General features: G+C 38.9%; 2 protein-coding genes across 2 annotated transcripts in view; one reads left to right on the top strand and one right to left on the bottom strand.

Annotated features, from left to right (window-relative positions):
- Nucleotides 1-19806, top strand: part of LOC311610140 (dipeptidase 2-like) — a 564319-nt gene that overhangs the window by 469122 nt on the left and 75391 nt on the right. The window lies entirely within an intron of this gene.
- The window catches only part of NFATC3 (nuclear factor of activated T cells 3), an 88732-nt gene that overhangs the window by 49004 nt on the left and 19922 nt on the right, over nt 1-19806 (bottom strand). The window contains 2 exon segments of the mRNA XM_084861015.1: nt 6272-6434; nt 10042-11179. Of these exon segments, the coding sequence (XP_084717141.1) occupies nt 6272-6434; nt 10042-11179 (1301 nt within the window).

The raw sequence follows: 19806 nt of genomic DNA, 5'->3' as shown, positions 1-19806 counted from the left end.
ATGGTGGGGATTGGCCAAGGTGGGATAATCGAGAGGTGAACGGAGGCACAAGACCAAGGCAGGGCACCAGTCATTGTCATCGGGGCAAGCCTCAGATGGTTACTGAAAATTCTTTGCTCCTGCAGGCCACAGCTAATCAGTCCCGCCCGTCACTTGCACCTGCTGCTGGCGCTGGCCCTGCTCACACTTGCTGCTGGCGCCAGAGCTGCTGCTTGACCATGCTGCCAGTGCCTGGTGCCAGCCCCAATCACTCGGTGCCATCAGTGGGTTCGAGCAGTGGCTGCCAGCCGATTGCCCCTCAGGAGCAGGGGGAGGTGGAGAAGCCCTGAGGGGTGATCGGGGCTGGCAACTGCCACTCGCACCCACTGCTAGCGCCAGTCCCACTCGCACCTGCTGCTGGCGCTGGCCCTAATTGCTCCACGCTGTCAGCAGGTGTGAGTGAGGCCAGCGCCATCAGCGTGTGGGAGGAAGGGGCTGCAGCAGGAGGGGCTTGGTGGGGGTACAGAGGATGACCCTCATGGCCCACAGTTCCTTGGTGCACAAATTTATGCACTAGGCTCCAACTTGTAAATAACTCTGCAATGAACATAGGGGTGCATATTCTTACAAATTAGATTTATGGACTTTGGATATATTCCCAGAAGTGGAATTGATGGATCATAAAGCAGTTCCATTTTCAAATTTTTGTTGTTGTTAATCCTCACCTGAGGATATTTTTTCCATTGATTTTCAGAGTAGAAGGGAGGGAGAGAGGAGAAACATCAGTGGGAGACACACAGCAATAGGCTGCCTCCTGTATGTGTCCTGACCTGGGCCAGAATCGAACCTGCAACCCAGGTGCATGCCTTTGACCAGGAATTGAACCAGTGACCTTCAGTGCATGGGGCAATGCTCTAACCACTAAGCCCACCGGACAGGAGAGCATGCTACTTATTTTGTCAGATCACCGTTTTAAGCTTTTGCTGGGCTTTATTGTAGCTTTAGTCTGATTCCTCTGCTTTGAGATGGCAGCTTACTTCCATTTGGTCAAGGTCTTAGAAGCTTCAGAGAGATCTCTCCCCACTCCTATTTTTGGCCCCAAATGCTTCTAGGAGAAAGATTTTTCTCGGTAGCTGTTTAATCCATTAAACCAGAAGGGAACAACATAAAATATGGCTTGCATAAAATGTAGTTTTCAGTAAACCTAGTGGAAATGGTATCCAGCTTTTCAAGGCAATACTTAGGTGGAGTATCTGGTGCCCAGCTCCAAGCACTGTCAGTACAAGTTGTGGTCAAATCACAGTGTCAGTGATGTTTTCATTATAGCAATACTGCGTAGGTGGGTGGACAGTGTTCCAGCTTCCAAGCCTGAGATTTTATGAGCTCCCTAATAACCTTTAAAAAAATTCTCTTCTCCAAAGAAAAAGAAAAGTATCTTCTGTTTTTTGTATTATGGTTTAGAAAATATCTCAATATGTGAGAAAAATTAGAGTGTCTAGTACAGTGTCTGGCATGTAGTTAGTGATAAACAATTAGCTCTTGATCTGCATTCATGATTCTAAGAATGGAATCAATCAGAGTTTCAAGTGTGAATAATAAGGTGTTTTTTTCTATTATGTGGTCCTTCAGATGAATGATTTACTCCTTCACTGCTGGCCCATCCCTGGCTGTAGAGTGGAGGAGTTTGTAACTGAGCAACATCATAATTTATTGATGCATCCTCTGCTACTCAGGAAAGGACATGAAGACTTTTGCCTATTATCAGATAATACAATTTACCCAGGATGGTTTTCAGTCCTGTAACATTTATAGAGAAGCAATTAAAGCCTAGACCATTGCAATAGCCTTATAAGTGCTCTCCCTGCTTTTACTTTTGCTCCCCTACAGCCTATTCTCTGTCCAGGGGCCAGAACAAACTTCTATTAACAGAAAAATTTCAACCCCCTGATCAGAACTATCAGGTGGCTTCTTTCCACAGAGAACTAAATTCAAATGCCCTATGATGATTTACAAAGTCTAAGTGATTTAGGCCCTGGCTAACTTGTTGCCTTACCTTCTATTAACCTGTTTCCCCGAAAATAAGACAGTGTCTTATATTAATTTTTTCTCCCAAAGTTGCGCTAGGTCTTATTTTCAGGGTATGTCTTATCTTTTTATGCACTAGGTCTTATTTTCGGAGGATGTCTTATTTTCGGGGAAACACGGTATTATATTGCTTCTACACTCTGCTCTGGCCATTGTGTCTGACTACATGAACTCCTCAGGCTCATTCCTAACCTCAGGGCCTTCACCCTTAATATTTTATTCCTCTGAAATATTCTTCCCTCTCATCTTCACATTACCTTACTCCTTCAGCTCTATACTCAAAGGTCAGCTCCTCAGAGAAAACCACCCAGTCTAAAATACCACATCTCTATCTCCTTATCCTGTTTACTATTTTCTATAGTAATTGATCACTTAAAAAGTATATTATACATTTGCTTATTATCTGTCTTCCTCTGTAGCATTTAAGTTCCAAAAAGGCAGAAACTTTTCTTGGTCACCACTCTACTCCTTCCCTCTTTTTACTGAGGATCAATTATGGAAATATCCACAGTGAATGTTATTGCTTTAGCTAGTATTATATAGGTGATGCTCAATAAAGAACAAAATAGCATGTATTAATCTTTAAGAAGTTAGTGAACCGTGGCTGGTGTAGTTCAAAGGTTAGAGCATGGGCCCTCGCACCTGTGACAAGGGTTCCATTCCAGTCAAGGTCACATACCTGGGTTGCATGTGGGAGGCAACCAATCACTGTGTCTCTCTCTAACATTGATGTCCCCCCCCCTCCTAACAATCAATGGAAAAAATACCCTTGGTGAGGATTAACAACAACAAAAAAAGTTAGCGAAGAGCCTGAAAGGCAGACTTTTTGTTTTAAGAACAATTTATTGAGCCCAGCTGATATTGCTCAGTGTTTGAGCACTGACCCATATACCAAGAGGTCACCAGTTAAATTCCATGTCAGGGGACATATCAGGGGTTTTGGACTCGATCCCCAGTAGGAGGCACATAGGAGGCAGCGATCAATGATTCTCTCTCATTCTTGACGTTTCTATCTCTCCCTCTCCCTTCCTCTCTGAAATCAATAACAATATATATTTTTTTAAATGCAGTTATATAATCTATCTATCTATCTATCTATCTACCTATCTATATAAAAGGCTAATATGCAAAGTGCCCCACAGGATTTCCACCAGAAAACAAGAGTTCAATCGCTCACTATGACATGCACTCACCACCAGGGGGCAGCGCAGAATGAAGGAAGGCCCCAGCTGGTAGCTGGATGGCCCCAATTGGCCCTGATCACCAGCCAGGCCTAGGGACCATACTCATGCACCAGGCCTCTAGTATCTAATAAAGATAAACATGTGTTCAACCTACTATATTTAATTGGAAGTTACAGTTTTCTATAAATGTTAATATGGTCAAAAAATCTATAAATATCTTCTGTTGTAATTTATATATAGTTTGGTATAAGTTAATAAATATTAAAGTTTTAATTCAATGAAAAGTCCTACCTAATAAAGAGGGAACATGCTAATTGATCCTCATGCTGTTACAAAGATGGTGGCCCCCACAGCCAATAAAGGAGGGAATATGCTAATCGACTGCCATGCCCTCAAAATGGCAGTGCCCACAGCCACAAGATGGTGGCTTCCAGCCCCCTCAGCCCCGCCAGGCACGCGGCAAGGCCTCCAGAGTCCCCCAGTCCCCTCAACCCTCAGTCCCCCAGGGCTGTCCCAAGGCACAGGCAAGCCTCAGATGGCAGCTGCCCAGCCGCTCAGGGCCACCAGAGGCTCGGGTAACCAGGGCCAGCCGAGGCTTGCACTACCAGCAGTGGCAGCAGCAGGTGTGATGGGGCATTGCCTTCCCCTGGTCGCCAGATCGCTTCCCACTCCGTGAGAGGGGGCAGGCCAAGCTGAGGGACCCCCCTTGCCAGTGTATGAATTTGCATGCACTGGGCCTCTAGTATTCCATAAAGAAACAATACAAAATAAAGTATAAATCAATCAATAAAAAAGAAATGGCAAGAGTGTGGAAATATGTGTGCATATACACACAAGGTAACTTCAGCCATTTTTCTCTTTTGGTTTGTATGGAGACAGATGTATAAGAGACAAAGCAGAATGAGATTTATCCACAATTCTAAAGAGGTGAAAAGGTGAAGGTAGAAAAGAGTGATATACTGTTTTAACTAAATTATTCATTTAACCCTAAAACTGCTGTGGAATTTATGTCATTTTTTCCAGTTTATAGATGAAGTATCTAAAGTTAAGAAAGATCAGGGAGCCCTAGCTGGTTTGGCTCAGTGAATAGAACATCAGCCTGCGGACTGAAAGGTCCTGGGTTAGAGTCACATGCCTGGGTTGTGGGCTTGATCCCCAGTGTAGGGCATGCAAGAGGCAGTCGATCAATGATTCTCTCTCATCAATGATGTTTCTATCTCTCCCTCTCTCTTTCTCTCTGAAATAATATATATTATTTCAGAGAGAAAGAGAGAGGGATATATATATATATATATATATATATATATCCCTCTCTCTTTCTTTTATATATATATAAAATTTTAAAAAGAAAAGAAAAATCAGGAAACTACCCCAAACTGATGGCTAATACGTGATTATCCACTCCTTTCTGCCCTATCTGCTTTTTCTTACTCTTTCTTATTTAATCCTAAATTGGACAAATTATTCTATGGAACCAACTGTTTATCTAGTAGAAAAAGAAATAGCAATAATTTTACCATTGGCCCCTAAGTACTGTGAAGGGGACAGTATCCATCCTGTCACCTCAAGAGCCTACTAGGTAGTACCTACCACATTACAAGCATTCAATCATTGTTGAATGAACGAATTTTGGAATAGAAGTACAACTAGTTGGAACAAAGTAAGTCATGAGGCAATAGAACTATTTAAATAGGAATTATAGCCACTAAAGTAGGTGTTCAAAATGAAGTAATTACATCTAAAATAAAGAACACAAATAAAAAATTTTATTGCTATCTATTAAGTTACCCAGATATCACATAACGTACCAGTAAGTACTATATACCAAAGTATCCTAGTCATATTAGATGACTCACATTAATGCCTGCTTGGTAAAGATATAAGCCACTGTCATTTATACTTGGATAGTAAAAATGAACCAGTAATAAGGGAAGGTAATTATGCATATAAAATTTCAAAGGAAATACATTTCATAACATATATTTTGGCCAACATCTGCTCCAAGTATACATATTAATGCATAAGAAAAATAGGGCTTCTCCTTTGCATCTTGGGGATTTTAAAAGAACATAAAATAAGTTAAACTATCATTCCATCCCATTTTCAGAGGAGCATTATGTTACAGGCAGTAAACAAATTCTTGTTAATATTAACACTACTCTCTGAAAACATTCTTCTAGTATCACTATACTTTTCTTCAGGCCACCCTCTGCTTCATAAAAGAAAGTAAGCCAAGTTGTTTGTTATGTTTCTGTATCGTTTCTATAGCAAAGGTCTGTGCCTGCTTAATTTAACTAAAGCTGGAGGGTTAAAGCCCGAAGGACACTATAGGACAGACTAGAGCAGCTTCAATAAGAGTAGTTCTATTATCAGTTCTACTGAATTACTTAGGGGAAAGGGATTCCAATATATTGGAATATGACAGCACATTGTAGGGATACTAAAAATACAAAATTAAATTTCCATACTATAAACTGCTTCAAAGTGAAAGTGCACACATAACAATATCATATAAAATATCATCACTTGCATAACTCACGGACACAGACAATAGTGCAGTGACGGCCTGGGGTGGGATAGAACTAGGTGGAGGAAGGTAAAGGGGGAAAATAGGGGACATCTGTAATACCCTCAACAACAAAGATAAATAAGTAAAAATAGTTAATGAAACTACATAAATAGATATGGAAGAGGAATGGGGAAATATACAAAAATAACTAGTAGTAGACTCTGGTGATTTTTTTTCTCATTTGATTTTCTAAATTGTTGTAATAACTAATATTTCTTTAAAAATGATTTTTCTCTAGAATTACCCCAGTGCAGAGTCAAATCAGGAGGAATATTTTTAAGCCTAGCAAAAATAAAACACACACAAAAAAAACCCTCAATGTGGAAGTGCTGCCATATCAACAAGGACATAAAACCTCAACAGAGGCTTTCTAGTTTTGAATTTTCTCTCTCCAGGCTCAGTAGTACCTAACTGAATAGACTCCATCATTAACAGATGTATGGTATGTGCATACCTTCACAACAGGGTGTCCACATGTAGATGCTTTTACTGCTCCTCGGCTACCTTCAGTTTCATAATGGGCTCGATGATGAGTTTTAGGTTGCACTTCTATTTTCAGTTCACATTGTCCAAAATGAGTAGGTAAAGGCCAGTCTAGTGGAGGTAATGAAGATGTGCTATAAACAAAACACAGAAAGACGCATTTCACTAAGCTATTATTGCCAAGCAGTGATTCAAATCACTTCTTCCTGTGGTCTTGGAAACAAAGTATTCCCAAGTAAAACTTCACTTAATAAGTTACACCATCCTATATGGTGGGTGTTTAAGAAATAATGGATTTTAATGATCACTTCTTAACCTGAAGAATAAAATTGATTTTATCATCTTTAGTTTCCTGTATCTTTTAAAAAAGGACAAAATCTAACATTTGTAAAACTATAACTGTTTCTCAGCTGTGTGTGCTTAAGTACAAAAACATATAGATCCTGTGTCTCAGGATATATATCCCCCTCCCTGGTGTCAGTCTATAAAAGTCAGTCTACTATACATGTTGCTCCCCCCATTTCCTTCTATTGCTCTTTACCCTGTCTCTCTGAAATAATGATTATAGTTAGCAATGTACTGTAGTTTGAGGTAAAATTTTAATTTTAGTACATACTTGGCTTTAAAAATATAAGGCCTATCACTGCAGCATTTCAAATGATCAGCAAGATAATTTCAACAGCTTAAAGGGCTACAGGTTCATTTAGATATACTAACATTGAAAACGCAGAATCGGAAAAGAAACATATTATATAGCTATAGGTCAAATGTTAATGAACCCAAAGCCAGAATGATTTGTATTAAAGAAATATCTTGCCGAGACCGGTTTGGCTCAATGGATAGAGCGTCAGCTTGGAGACTGAAAGGTCCCAGGTTCGATTCCGGTCAAGGGCATGTACCTTGGTTGCGGGCATATCCCCAGTGGGGGGTGTGCAAGAGGCAGCTGATCAATGACACTCTCTCATCGATGTTTCTAACTCTCTATCTCTCTGCCTTCCTCTCTGAACAAAATCAATAAAATATATTTAAAAAAAAAAAAAAAAAAAAAAAAGAAATATCTTTTCGCCCGGCTGACGTGACCTATAAACCAGGAGGTCATGGTTTGATTCCCAGTCAGGGCACATGTCTGGGATGCAGGCTTGACCCCCAGCCTGGAGATGCAGGAGGCAGCCCATCAATGACTCTCTCATCATTGATGTTTCTCTCTCTCTCTCCTTCTCCCATGCTCTCTTAAATACCCTGAGAGGCCAGATTATTATGATCTCTGAATGCATAATAATCTGGCCACTCAGTGTGTGTGTGTGTGTGTGTGTGTGTGTGTGTGTGTGTGTGTATCCTGTCCTATCTAAAAAGAGAGTAATATGCAAATTGACCATCACTCCAAAACACAAGATGGCTGCCCCCATGTGGACGCAAGATGGCTATCACAAGATGGCCCTCACAAGATGGCCAGCAGGGCAGGGCAGTTGGGAGGGACCTGCAAGGGAGGGCAGTAGGGGGCAATCAAGCCTGCAGGGTAGGGCAGTTAGGGGTGACCAGGCTGGCAGAGGAGGGAAGTTGGCTGTGACTGGGCTTTCAGGGAAGGACAGTTGGGGGGACCAGGCCTGCAGGGAAGGGCAGTTAGGGGCAATCAGGCTGGCAGGGGATTGGTTAGGAGGTGATGAGGCGGGCAGGCAGAATGGTTAGGGGCAATCAGGAAGGCAGTCAGGTGAGCAGTTGGGAGCCAGCAGTCCTGGATTGTGAGAGGGATCCCAGATTGGAGAGGGTGCAGGACGGGCTGAGGGACACACACCCCCGTGCACAAATTTCATGCACCAGGCCTCCTCTAGTGTGTGTGTGCCGGTGTGCGCACGCGCACACTAGAGGCCCAGTACATGAATTCGTGCATGGGTGGGGTAATGCCAAGCCTGGCCAGGGAGAGGGGACATGGGCAGTTGGCTGGCCTGCCTACTGGCCGAACTCCTGGTTGAGGGGACAATTTGCATATTAGCTTTTTATTACATGGGATATATACTGAGTGGCCAGATTATTATGTGTTCAGAGATCATAATAATCTGGCCACTCAGTGTATATATTTTTTAAAAGTAATATCTTCTCAATGACTGGTATGGGACTTTTAAGGTCTTTTCTACCTTCTAAAATGCTATTATTTCTGTAAATTTCTAAATTATTTCATTGATTTTTTAAAATATATTTTATTGATTTTTTACAGAGAGAGAGATAGAGAGTTAGAAACATCAATGAGAGAGAGTCATCGATCAGCTGCCTCTTGCACGTCTCCTACTGGAGATATGCCCACAACCAAGGTACATGCCCTTGACCGGAATCGAACCCGGGACCCTTCAGTCCACAGGCTAATGCTCTATCCACTGAGCCAAACCAGTTTCGGCTATTTCACTCATTCTTAACTGTCCTCAGTCTAGCTTTACAGGATACTATGTAACTCAAACAGTATTAATTTTTATTACTCTCAGCTAGTTTCTGCAGTTGTACTACAAACTTGAACAAATGCCTAATAAGATTAAGATTATTTTCAGAAGCAGAGTGATAATCTCAAAGGTATCTTCAGAACTATAATTTTACATTATATTTTTCTAAAGATCTGGATATATAAATAAACATTCATACCAGTGAAAAAGCTTTTTGAACAAAGTAAATAAACCCAACTCTATGTAGTGATTTAATACATGGTAAAGTTGTCTTTTCTAATCAATTATATACTAGAAAGATTCTATAAGTGGTATTGTTATGACTCATTAGCCATTTGGAAAATAAAGTCATTAGACTATTCTTTAGTCCTTAGCTGGACTCAAGAGTCTATATTAATATTATACATATAAAATTTATAAATACAATATATAGTACAAACACTATAAATATTTATAATATAAATATATATTGTTACATGCATATATTTATACATATAAAAACTATTAGAAACATGTGAAAATTATATTTTTATCTATCTTTAAATTATTTTAGAGTGGAGTAAGGCTTTCAAATATAACACAAAACTCAAAAGCCATAAATTTGAATACATAAGATTTTAAAATTCCTCTACACAGTGAAAAGAAAATCACAAATTTATGAAGTTAAAAGACAAAAATTACGGTATAAAAACCACTTGCCACAAATATGAAAAGGCAAATTTCATTTTATATTGAACTCTTAAAATATAAAAAGCTTATTCCCAATTAATTTTACTAGTAACTTAATTCATACTATAATCCATCTTTTACAAAAACCTTTTTTTGGTAAGAAAATTTCTTCTAGCCCTGGCCTAGTAGCTTAGTTGGTTAGAGCGTTGTCCCAATATGGCCAAGGTTGCAAATTCGATGCCAGTTCAAGGCACATACAAGAAACAACCAATAAATGCATAAATAAGTGAAACAACAAATGATGTCTTTCTCTCTCTCTCTTTCTCTCTGTTTCTGTCTCTCCCTCCTTCTTCTCTCTCTCTAAAAATCAATAAATTACAAAAGAAAATTTCCCCAGGGATCCTTAAATGTAATTTGTTATCTACAATTCATTATCTATATACTTTAAAATTATAACTTTAGCCTATCTAAAAATACTTTTAAGACTCAGAAGAAAATAAATGCAGACTTTATTTATCTTGAAGAAACAAAAAAACATAAAAGAGAATAAAAAATGGTCAAACCATTTCATATAGATAATGCAGTTTACATGCCACCAATAATCCATAAGTATAAATGACAGGCAACCATTTCATCAACTCACCGAAATATAGGGGTGTGGCCAGGCTTGGGTTTGCTCCAGGTAAAGGGTGAAGGAACTGAAAGAAAGTGGTCACCAGATGAATCTTTCTTTAAAGGATACTGAGATCCAAGGCCATCATCTATTGAAGTCTCCCGGGATGGTGATAAATTCCCTTGGTCATCTGAACAGAGCTCTAAGTTTCCTGGTAGTACAGTAGCTTGATCTTCAGAAGTCTTCCTTGTTTTCAGAGGGATATCAGTCTCTACATAGTACTGAAATGGTGGAAGAAGTGCTGGACCAAGGCCTGATCCACCCTGGACAGAAGCATTGAGCCAGGTATCTTCCGTTACACTTCCCCTGGGGGAGTGACCAGGAGAAGGAACAGGTGAGTGATGGGGTGAAAGGGACCCAGCATAACAAACCTCAGCACTAGAGTGTCGCCGTTTCCCACAGGGGGAAGTAGGCCTTGATGAGGGTCCTGAGGCTGGCCTGGGGCTCAGCCAATTCTCATCAGTGATACTAGATCTAGGAGAGTGACAAGGAGATTGCCTGGGTGACAGTGAGTGTCCAAGTCCATATTGTTGATGCCAGGATTCTTCTCCAGGGCAGCCCCCTGGAGAGCCACCAGGAGAAGTCAGAGGGGATCCAAGAGTAAATCGGGCAGCAGCTTCATTCAATTCTGAATCCACATCATCATAAATATGTGAAAGAGATTCACAAGAAGATGCATCTGAGAACCAGCTTCTAGAAGAGATGCTGCTGGCAGGACTAGGACTAAGGGAAGACTCCCGGTAAGATGGCTCAAGAGGAAGATAGAGATGATCTCTAGAAGGTCTTTCCAAATATTCCTTTTCTGGATCATTTATGTGTAGGTCATCTTCATGAGCATCTACTTCTTGATGACAATTAGGAGAGATGGATGTGATTTGAATACTTGGGCACTCAAAGGGTTTGGGACCACCTAATGAGCTGTATTTAGATTCTGGAATCTCACAAGTTCCTTCATAGTTTTTGTGACCTTGGAGCTGAAACGATGATGACAAAACAGAAGGGTGAGACGATAATCCATGATGTGGTAAGCAAAGTGGTGAGTTTAAAGTAGATGGAGGTGGATCTACATTAAAGATGTAAATGGATGCACAATCATCTGGTTCAAGATCTATGAAGGGGAAGCAAAAAAAAAAAAAAAATCAATGAAACAAGAAATTAGAAAATTTAGATGTATAAATTACTAGATGAGAAAGTAAATAATAATAATCTTGAGAGAAAAAAGGGGGACATAGGAGTACATTAGCTCTATTAAGAGTGGTATAGCTGATATAGCTCAGCTGGTTGAGTGTCATCTCATGGACAAAAAGGTCACTGGTTGGATTCCTGGTGAGAGCATATGCCTGGGTTTTGGCCTCAATCCCCCGTAAGGGTGTGCAGGAGGCAGCCAATAGATGTTTCACTTTTACATAGATGTTTCTCTTTCTCCCTTTCTTTCTCTCTAAATGTCAAGAGTGATATGTTTAACCAAATGTACTGGTTATTTCCATAGATATGTATATAATGTTTTTCTATTTCCATACTTTTTAAAATGAGAATCACAAAACATTATCTGAAAACAATAATTGTTTTACCAAAAAAATCATATTCATAATTCTAAAAAATATTCATAGAATTATAGAATGATATAATCAATCAAATTCAGCCTCATCTGGAATCTGTAGGCTAAAACAGAGTAAAAAATAAAACTGAGTTTTTGAAAGGTTTTTAGTTGTAAGGTATACACATTTAAGTTTATTCATGAAAAGGATTATGGACGCAACTCAAGAGATCAAGACTCTAGTCTACCTGTACCATTAACAGTGAGCTCTTAAATCACTTAATCTCTCCAAGGCCTTAGTTTCCCTGCAGTAAAACTCATAACTTTTCTTTGTGTTAAGTAAATTTTTATGATTATCAGTAACAGCTTTTTCTTCCACAGTCACACCATCAAGATTCATACCTCTGGTCATAGCAGACCAGGTTATGAAAGTCCTGCGATGCCACTGGGTCATTTATCTCAACTAGAAAATAATTCACTGGAGCTTTGACTTACGATTGATTGTTAAAGCAATCCTAACAAGGACAGAACTTTTTAAATGCACCCCTTGCTGGAGTATTTAACACTAAACAGCTCTGGCAAATTACCAACTGAGAGTGTTTGTAGCAATAAGGATATTTTGCAACACCACTTTTAGGAAAAAAGTAATTATTATCCATTTTTACAGAGGCAGAAGTACTAAGCCCTAGTATAAGGTACTGGTTGAATACCTTCACTTTTTCCAAAGAGATCATCATTGAGAAACCAAAGATAAAACTGTTCATAGATACAAGAGAGTGAAGCACCAAAAGATCTTCTCAAAAGTACTCAAGATCACATTGTTTTATTACATTAGTATCCCCATCTTTAGACTTCTTGTGTTGCTATGATTAGCCAGCATCCTACTATTTAACTATTTCCATAAGTCCTAGATTTCTGAGGCTGTTTTTTCTATTAAAATTACGTGAGGTAAGTGGAGTATCACTGGAAACATGAAGGACTATTTTTAAGACAAGCAACCTAATACAATGACTAAGAGTAAGAACTCAATACATGACAACTACCATCTTTCCCTTTTTAAAATTTAAGATGGTTATGCTATATTTTATTTTAACTCTAAAACATTAAATTGAATTTTTAAAAGTATACTACTTACAACACTTACTGAATCAAGAGAAATAGAAAGTCAGAGCTCCAAAATAGTAAACCCCTATTTGAATGGGATAAAAAGCTAGAGGAAAGAGTTATTAAAAAATAAATAACCTCCTTAGCCGGTGGATAGCTCAGTGAATAGAGCATGGGTCTGTGGACTGAAAGTTCCCGGGTTCAATTCTGGCCAAGGGCACATGCCTGGGTTGTGGGCTCGATCCCCAGTAGGGGGCATGCAGAAGGCAGCCGATCAATGATTGATTCTTTCTCATCATTGATGTTTCTATCCCTCTCCCTCTCCCTTCTCTCTGAAATCAATAAAAAATATTTTTTTTTTTTAAATAAACAACCACAAAGAAGAGATTTGGGGAAAAAATGAGAAGTGACTACTAATGGGAACTGGGTATCTTTCTGGAATAATGAAAATGTTCTAACATTGATTATGATAATAGTTGCACTATTCTGTGAATATACTAAAAACTGCCCATTAGTAGATGAGTGGATAATAAGCCTGTGGTACATTTACACAGTGGAATACCCTTCAGCTATAAAAAAGGAGCTCTTGCCCGACCTGTGTGGCTCAGCTGGTTAAGCATTAACCTATGAACCAGGATGTAAAGGTTTCATTCCCAGTCAGGGAACATGCCCACCTTGCAGGCTTGATCCCTAGCAGGGGGTGTGCAGGAGGCAGCCAATGATTCTAATTGATATTTCTATCCCTCTCTCCCTCTCCCTTCCTCTCTTTGAAATCAATTAAAAATATTCAAAAGAGAAGGAGCTTTACCCTTTGAGACAGCATAGATGGACCCGGAGATTATGCTCAATGAAATAAGCCAGTCAGAGAAAAACAAGTATCCATGATCTCACTTATATGTAGAATCTAATGAGCAAAATAAACTGACAAAATAGGTCCAGAGATATGGATACATGGAACAGCCTGACAGATCTCAGAGGGGAGAAAGGCTGGGGTGTGGGGGGAGATTAACCAAATAACTTATATGCACATGCATACCCCATGGACACAGACAATAGTGTGGTGAAGGCCTGGGGTGGAGGGGGACAAAAAGGGAGAGAGGGGGATTGGTCTTACATCAGTTTCTCCAACCAAGATGTATTTTTAAATTTAGTAGTAAAATAGCTCTATATGAACTGTGGTGTTTCTAGGCTTCAAAGAACCAGAAAACCCAATTCAAAGTAGCTGAAAAGGGGGGATGGGAGAGGTTACTTATTATCCAATATAACAAGAGGTCCAAAAATAGGACAGCTCCAGAATTGGTTATTTCTTTCTTTTTTTTTTTTTTTTAAATATATTTTATTGATTTTGTACAGAGAGGAAGGGAGAGAGATAGAGAGTTAGAAACATCGATAAGAGAGAGTCATCAATCAGCTGCCTCTTGCACACCCCCTACTGGGGATGTGCCCGCAACCAAGGTACATGCCCTTGACCGGAATCGAACTTGGGACCTTTCAGTCCCCAAGCCGATGCTTTATCCATTGAGCCGAACCGGTTTCGGCTAGAATTGGTTATTTCATCAGTTGAACAAAATCACCAAGAAATCAGTTTCTTTCTACATCCACATTATTCCACTTTTTGGGGTGCTAACTTTGTACTATTCACCTCAACCATATATGTGTATTTGTCCTAAACAAGAAGCAATGTGATCACTTAGTTAATAGTTATTTTTTTAGCAGCCCCTGATAGCTGTATGTTCTTGACACTGAAAACAAGATGTGTACAAGAGTACACAAAACAAAGTCCCCATCCTCACAGAGCTTACATCCTAGTAATGTGTATCAGGTGGTGACATCTGATTTAAGGAAAGATAAAATAGGGTAACGTGAATAAAGTAAGAGAATGAGAGGAAGTTATTTTAGATATGGAAGTCTGGAAAGGCTCTTTCTCCAATATTTGAGGAGCTATCAAAAGGATATTTCGAACTGAGCTATACAAAATCTAGGGGAAGAACACTTCAGGTAGAGGAAATAGTGTGTGCAAAGGTCTAAAGATGGAGGCTGGAGTAGTTTTGGAGCATGTGAGAAAAAGCAAGAAAGTCAGTGGGGCCCAGCCAGTGTGGCTCAGTAGTTGAGCATTGACCCATGAACAAAGAGGTCACTGGGAGAAATGGGGAACATCTGTAATAGTGTCAACAATAAAAAATAAAAATAAAAAGGTGGGGATGAGGGGGGCGGGCACTAGCTAGTCAAGTATGGCCTCATAAACCAGTCGGATGAATGGTTTATATTAGAACCCACTGTAGGGTTCTAAGCAAAGGAATGTCATGATCTCATATACATTTAAAAGACTACTGCAATAATCCACATACAAAATAACAGAGCATAGGTCTTGGGTGGTGATGGTTTGTAAAAACAGAAAAGCAGTAAGAAATGAAGTGTTTTTTAATTATTATTAAGGTAGAGCTGACAAATTGCCAATGAACTGGATGTGAGCAAGGGAGAAGACAGGTTTGGGGCCTGAATTATTATAAGAAAATTAGAGGCCCAATACATGAAATTTGTGCAAGGGGCTTGGCCCTCGCAGCTCTGGCTTCATCAGGAAGGTCGTCCAGAAGTTTGTTCGGTTGTCCGGTCTAATCAGCATATTGTCTTTATTATTATAGATGAGAGAACCCTGGCTTGTGTTTCTCCATGGTTAGAGCCTCAGCCTGCAGACTGAAGGGTCTCGGGTTTAATTCTTAGTCAAGGGCATGTACCTGGTCTGCAGGTTCAATCCCCAGCCCCACAGTTGGGGTGCATGTGGGAGGCAACCAATCAATATGTCTCTCTCACATCAATGCTTCTCTCTAACTCTCCCTCTCCCTTCTTCTCTCTCTAAATAATGGAGAAAATGTCCTCTGGTGAGTATAATAAAAACAAACAAAAAACTGTTAAGCTGGTCAATTTTATGTTATGTATATTTTATCACAATTTTTAAAAAATGGTGTCACCTTAGTTCAAAGGAGAACAACACCCAACTCTGAATTCTTAGCAGTCACTGAATTCTTTGCCACCACATACTTGCAGTTAAAACATAAAAATCAGGTTTTATTTAAGAATGTTACTTGATAAAGTAGCAAAAATTATTCATTTATTAAATTTCAACCCTTTGAGTAAAAAAAAAGGGTGAAAGGAAGTCATTCTTGACAGACTTAGTTTCATTAAAATATAATTATCGTACCAATGTCATTTCAGTGTTTGATGCTGAAATCCTTACCCTTCCACAGAATCAACTTTAGATGAAGCAAACATATTCTGAATCAGAATGATGGCCTAAAGCATTATACATATCAAAATACAAAATGTGGGGGAATGCTGCTTTATCTTTTCCCTAAGTAGCTATTATAATCTCACTATGATAAACATTCTTATGGCCCAGATTCCCAATTCTATAGACTTCTCAAATTCATGGTGCTTCAGAAATTTGACCATCTCAAGATTTATTTGTTCTGTGTTCCTTTAGCCACCAGGGGGCCTCATGCAAGCATGCAAGTAATCTGGACAACAGAGATTTTCTATGTATGATTTTACACAATAAAGCAGGTGTTGGCAAAATGCAGCTCACAGGCCAAACCTCACTTATTACCTGTTATTCTTACACAATTAAGGATGGTTTCAAATAGTTGAAAAAAGATTAAAATAATACTGTTCCAAGGCACAAAATGATGTGAAATTCTTGGTCCACAAATAAAGTTTTATTGGAACATCACCTTGTTCACTTGTTTATGTATGGTCTACAGTTACTTTCACACAAGTATAGAGTTGAGTAACCGTGGGAGATATTGCTTCCCACCGTTACCTGGAACACAAATTGTAGTGGCACAGTTCTAACTTCACAGCACATTAAAAGGGCCAAATAGAATTTATCCCAGGAATGAAAGGGTGGTTCAATATATAAAAATTACCACATTACTAGAAAGAAGGGGAAAAACACATGATCATATGAATTGACACAGAAAAAAATATGACAGAACTCAACACTCTTTCATGATTTAAAAACAAAAAAACCTCAGTATACTGGGAATAGAAAGGAACGTCCTTAAAATTATCAACGGCATTTATGAAAAACCCACAGCTAACATCATACTTAATGGTGAAAAACTGAAAGCTTTCCCCTAAGATAAAGAACAAGATGGCAGCTTTCAATATTGTACTAGAAAGTCCTAGCCAGAACAATTAGGCAATAAGAAGAAATAAGACATCCAAATTGTTAAGGAAGAAATAAATAAAACCACTTCTATTTGCAGACACATGATTCTATATATAGAAAGTCTCATATAATCCATAAAACACAACCAAAACTGATAAGTGAGTTCAGAAAAGTTGTAGGATAGGAGATAAAACACATAAAATTCAATTGTGCTTTTACACATCAACAATGAACAATCCAAAAAGGAAATTAAGAAAACAATTCTATTTGCAATAGCTCCACAGAATACAATACGTAGGAATAAATTTAACCAAAGAATTAAAAAGTTTGTATACTAAAAACTACAAAATATTGCGGAAGAAAATTAAAGACCTAAATAAATTATAAGATTTCTCTTGTTCATGAATCGGAAGTCTTAATATTGTTAACATTGCAATATTCCACAAAACGGAGTCAATGCAATCCCTATTAAAATTTCTATGGGTTTTTCTGAAGAAATGGAAAGACCAATCCACAAATTTATATGGATCTGAAAGGGGCCCAAAACAGCTAAAATAATATTGAAAATAACAACAACAAAGAAAGATAATATGGACAGATGTTGCAATATGGTGATTCTGAAAAACACCATGCTAAGGGAAAGAAGCCAGACAAAAAGGTCGAATATTTTATGATGCCTTTTGCCTTATATATGATGCATCTAAATATTCAAAATCTTAGAGACAGAAAGCAGATTAGAAGTCATAGAGAGAGATTATATCCCAAGAAACTAGAAACACTAATCAGAAAGGATATATGCACCCCTATGTTCATAGCAGCACAATCTACAATAACTAGGATTTGGAAACAGCCTAGGTGCCCGTCAGCAGATGATTGGATCAAAAAACTATGGTATATCTACATGTTGGAATACTATGCTGCCATAAAAAAGAAGGAATTCTCATCATTTGCAGCAACCTGGATGGAACTGGAGAACATCATGCTGAGTGAAATAAGCCAGTAAATGAAAGAGAAACACCACATGACCTCATTCATTTATGGATAATAAAGAACATTATAAACTGATGAACCAAAAGATAGATATAGAGACAGTAAAGCAACAAACAGACTGTCAAATTACAGCGGGGAGGGGAGGGGAGATCTGGGGGAGATAAGAGATCAACCCAAGGACTTGTATACATGCATATAAGTACAACCAATGGACACAAAACTCTGGGAGGGTAGGTATGTATGGGGGTAGGAGGGCAATGGTAAAATATGTACACAGATAATAATTTAATTAAAAAATAAAATTTTAAAAAAAGAAGTCAGAGAGAGAGCAAGAAACATGAATTATGAGTGATAATCACTGATTGGCTGCCTCCTCCACGTCCCCAACTGGGGACTGAGCCTGCAATCAGCATGTGTCCTGACCCAGAATCAAACTAGAGACACTCAACCACTGACCAACACTGACTGGACTTAATTGTATACTTTTAACTGGTTAATTGTATGTTATATAATTTTCACCTCAATAAATAACAAAAACAAATTGAAAGAACTTCCAACAGTTAACTGAAGACACACACTTGCCATTCCCAACTGAAACTCCACTGAATGATAGTAAAACACTTTTTTTAAGAGTGTAAACTCACAAAAACAAAAAGGACAGGAGGTGAAACCATGGCAACAACAATTTTAGAAGTTGGAATGCAGTACTCATGGTAACTGATTTAGCACCTGAAAAAGCTAAAACGTAAGCCAGCAGTGAAAAGAAAACTGATTTCCAACAAAAACCACTCAACATTCAGGAAATGTGCTACCATCAAGTACTTTTGAAAGTGGAGGTGAAGACAAACCTGAAAACAAGATTGGCACAAAGCTTGTTCGAGGGCTGCAGTTAGCAAGTGCCGCTCTGATGAAAGAACTGTCATTAATATTCTGGTGCCCCATTTTAAAAAATAAGCAGATAGCCCTAACCAGTTTGGCTCAGTGAATAGAGTGTTGACCTGGGGACTGAAGGATCCCAGGTTCAATTCTGGTCAAGGGCATGTACCTTGGTTGCGGGCACATCCCCAATAGGAGGTGTGCAGGAGGCAGCTGGTCGATATTTCTCTCTCATAGATGTTTTTAACTCTCTATCCCTCTCCCTTCCTCTCTGAAAAAAAATCAATAAGATATAATAAAAAATAAAATGTATATTTTTAAAAAGCAGATAGCCATACATCATCAAATATCTGAGAAAAGCTTCAATATAAAGACAAGTGAAAAGTGGAGGAAAAAGTCTACCCAGTAGGAGGGAAACCTAAACCTATCCTATCCTCAATAACCTGAGGAAAAAAAGATACTGTAACCTTGAAACAAGAACATGTACCTATTAAAAAAGATAAGATAAAATAGGCATGCTCTCCCTTCTGGCGGACCGCCTCCCCCCCTCCATCTTCTTCCTCCACAGGTGTGCATCTCCTAAACTCCAAGGGCAACCAACCCCCACAAGATTTGCAACTGGAGAGCAGAGCAGTGGCAGCCTAAGCTCTTCTTTGTTTCACGGTCTCCAGCTTTAATAAATATACTCTCAAAAAAATTATTTTTTTTAAAATAAAAAATGAGCCCTGGCTGTGTGGTGGCTCAATTGGTTGAAGTGTCATCTCATACACCAAAAGGTTCCAGGTTCCAGGTTCCATTCCTGGTCAAGACACATAGGAGAAAAAAGGAGGTGAACCCACGGCAACAACAAAAGTAAAAGAATTTTTCCAAAGGGTTAAGCAGAGACAATTAGGAAATGGAAGAGAATATTAAAATTTGTCTAGGAGTTCCACAGTTGAAACTTCTAGTTCCAGAAGAAAACAGAAAATGAAGAGAAAAAAAGCATCACTGATGACCAGCACAATGAATGAAAACAGATCCATACTATCGTACATCACCATAAAATTTCACAACATAAAGG

This window comes from Pipistrellus hanaki (genome assembly GCF_964339955.1).
Source record: "Pipistrellus hanaki genome assembly, chromosome: 15".
Lineage (NCBI taxonomy): Eukaryota > Metazoa > Chordata > Mammalia > Chiroptera > Vespertilionidae > Pipistrellus > Pipistrellus hanaki.
Note: the sequence above shows the minus strand (reverse complement) of the source record. Positions and strands in the feature narration are given on the sequence as shown.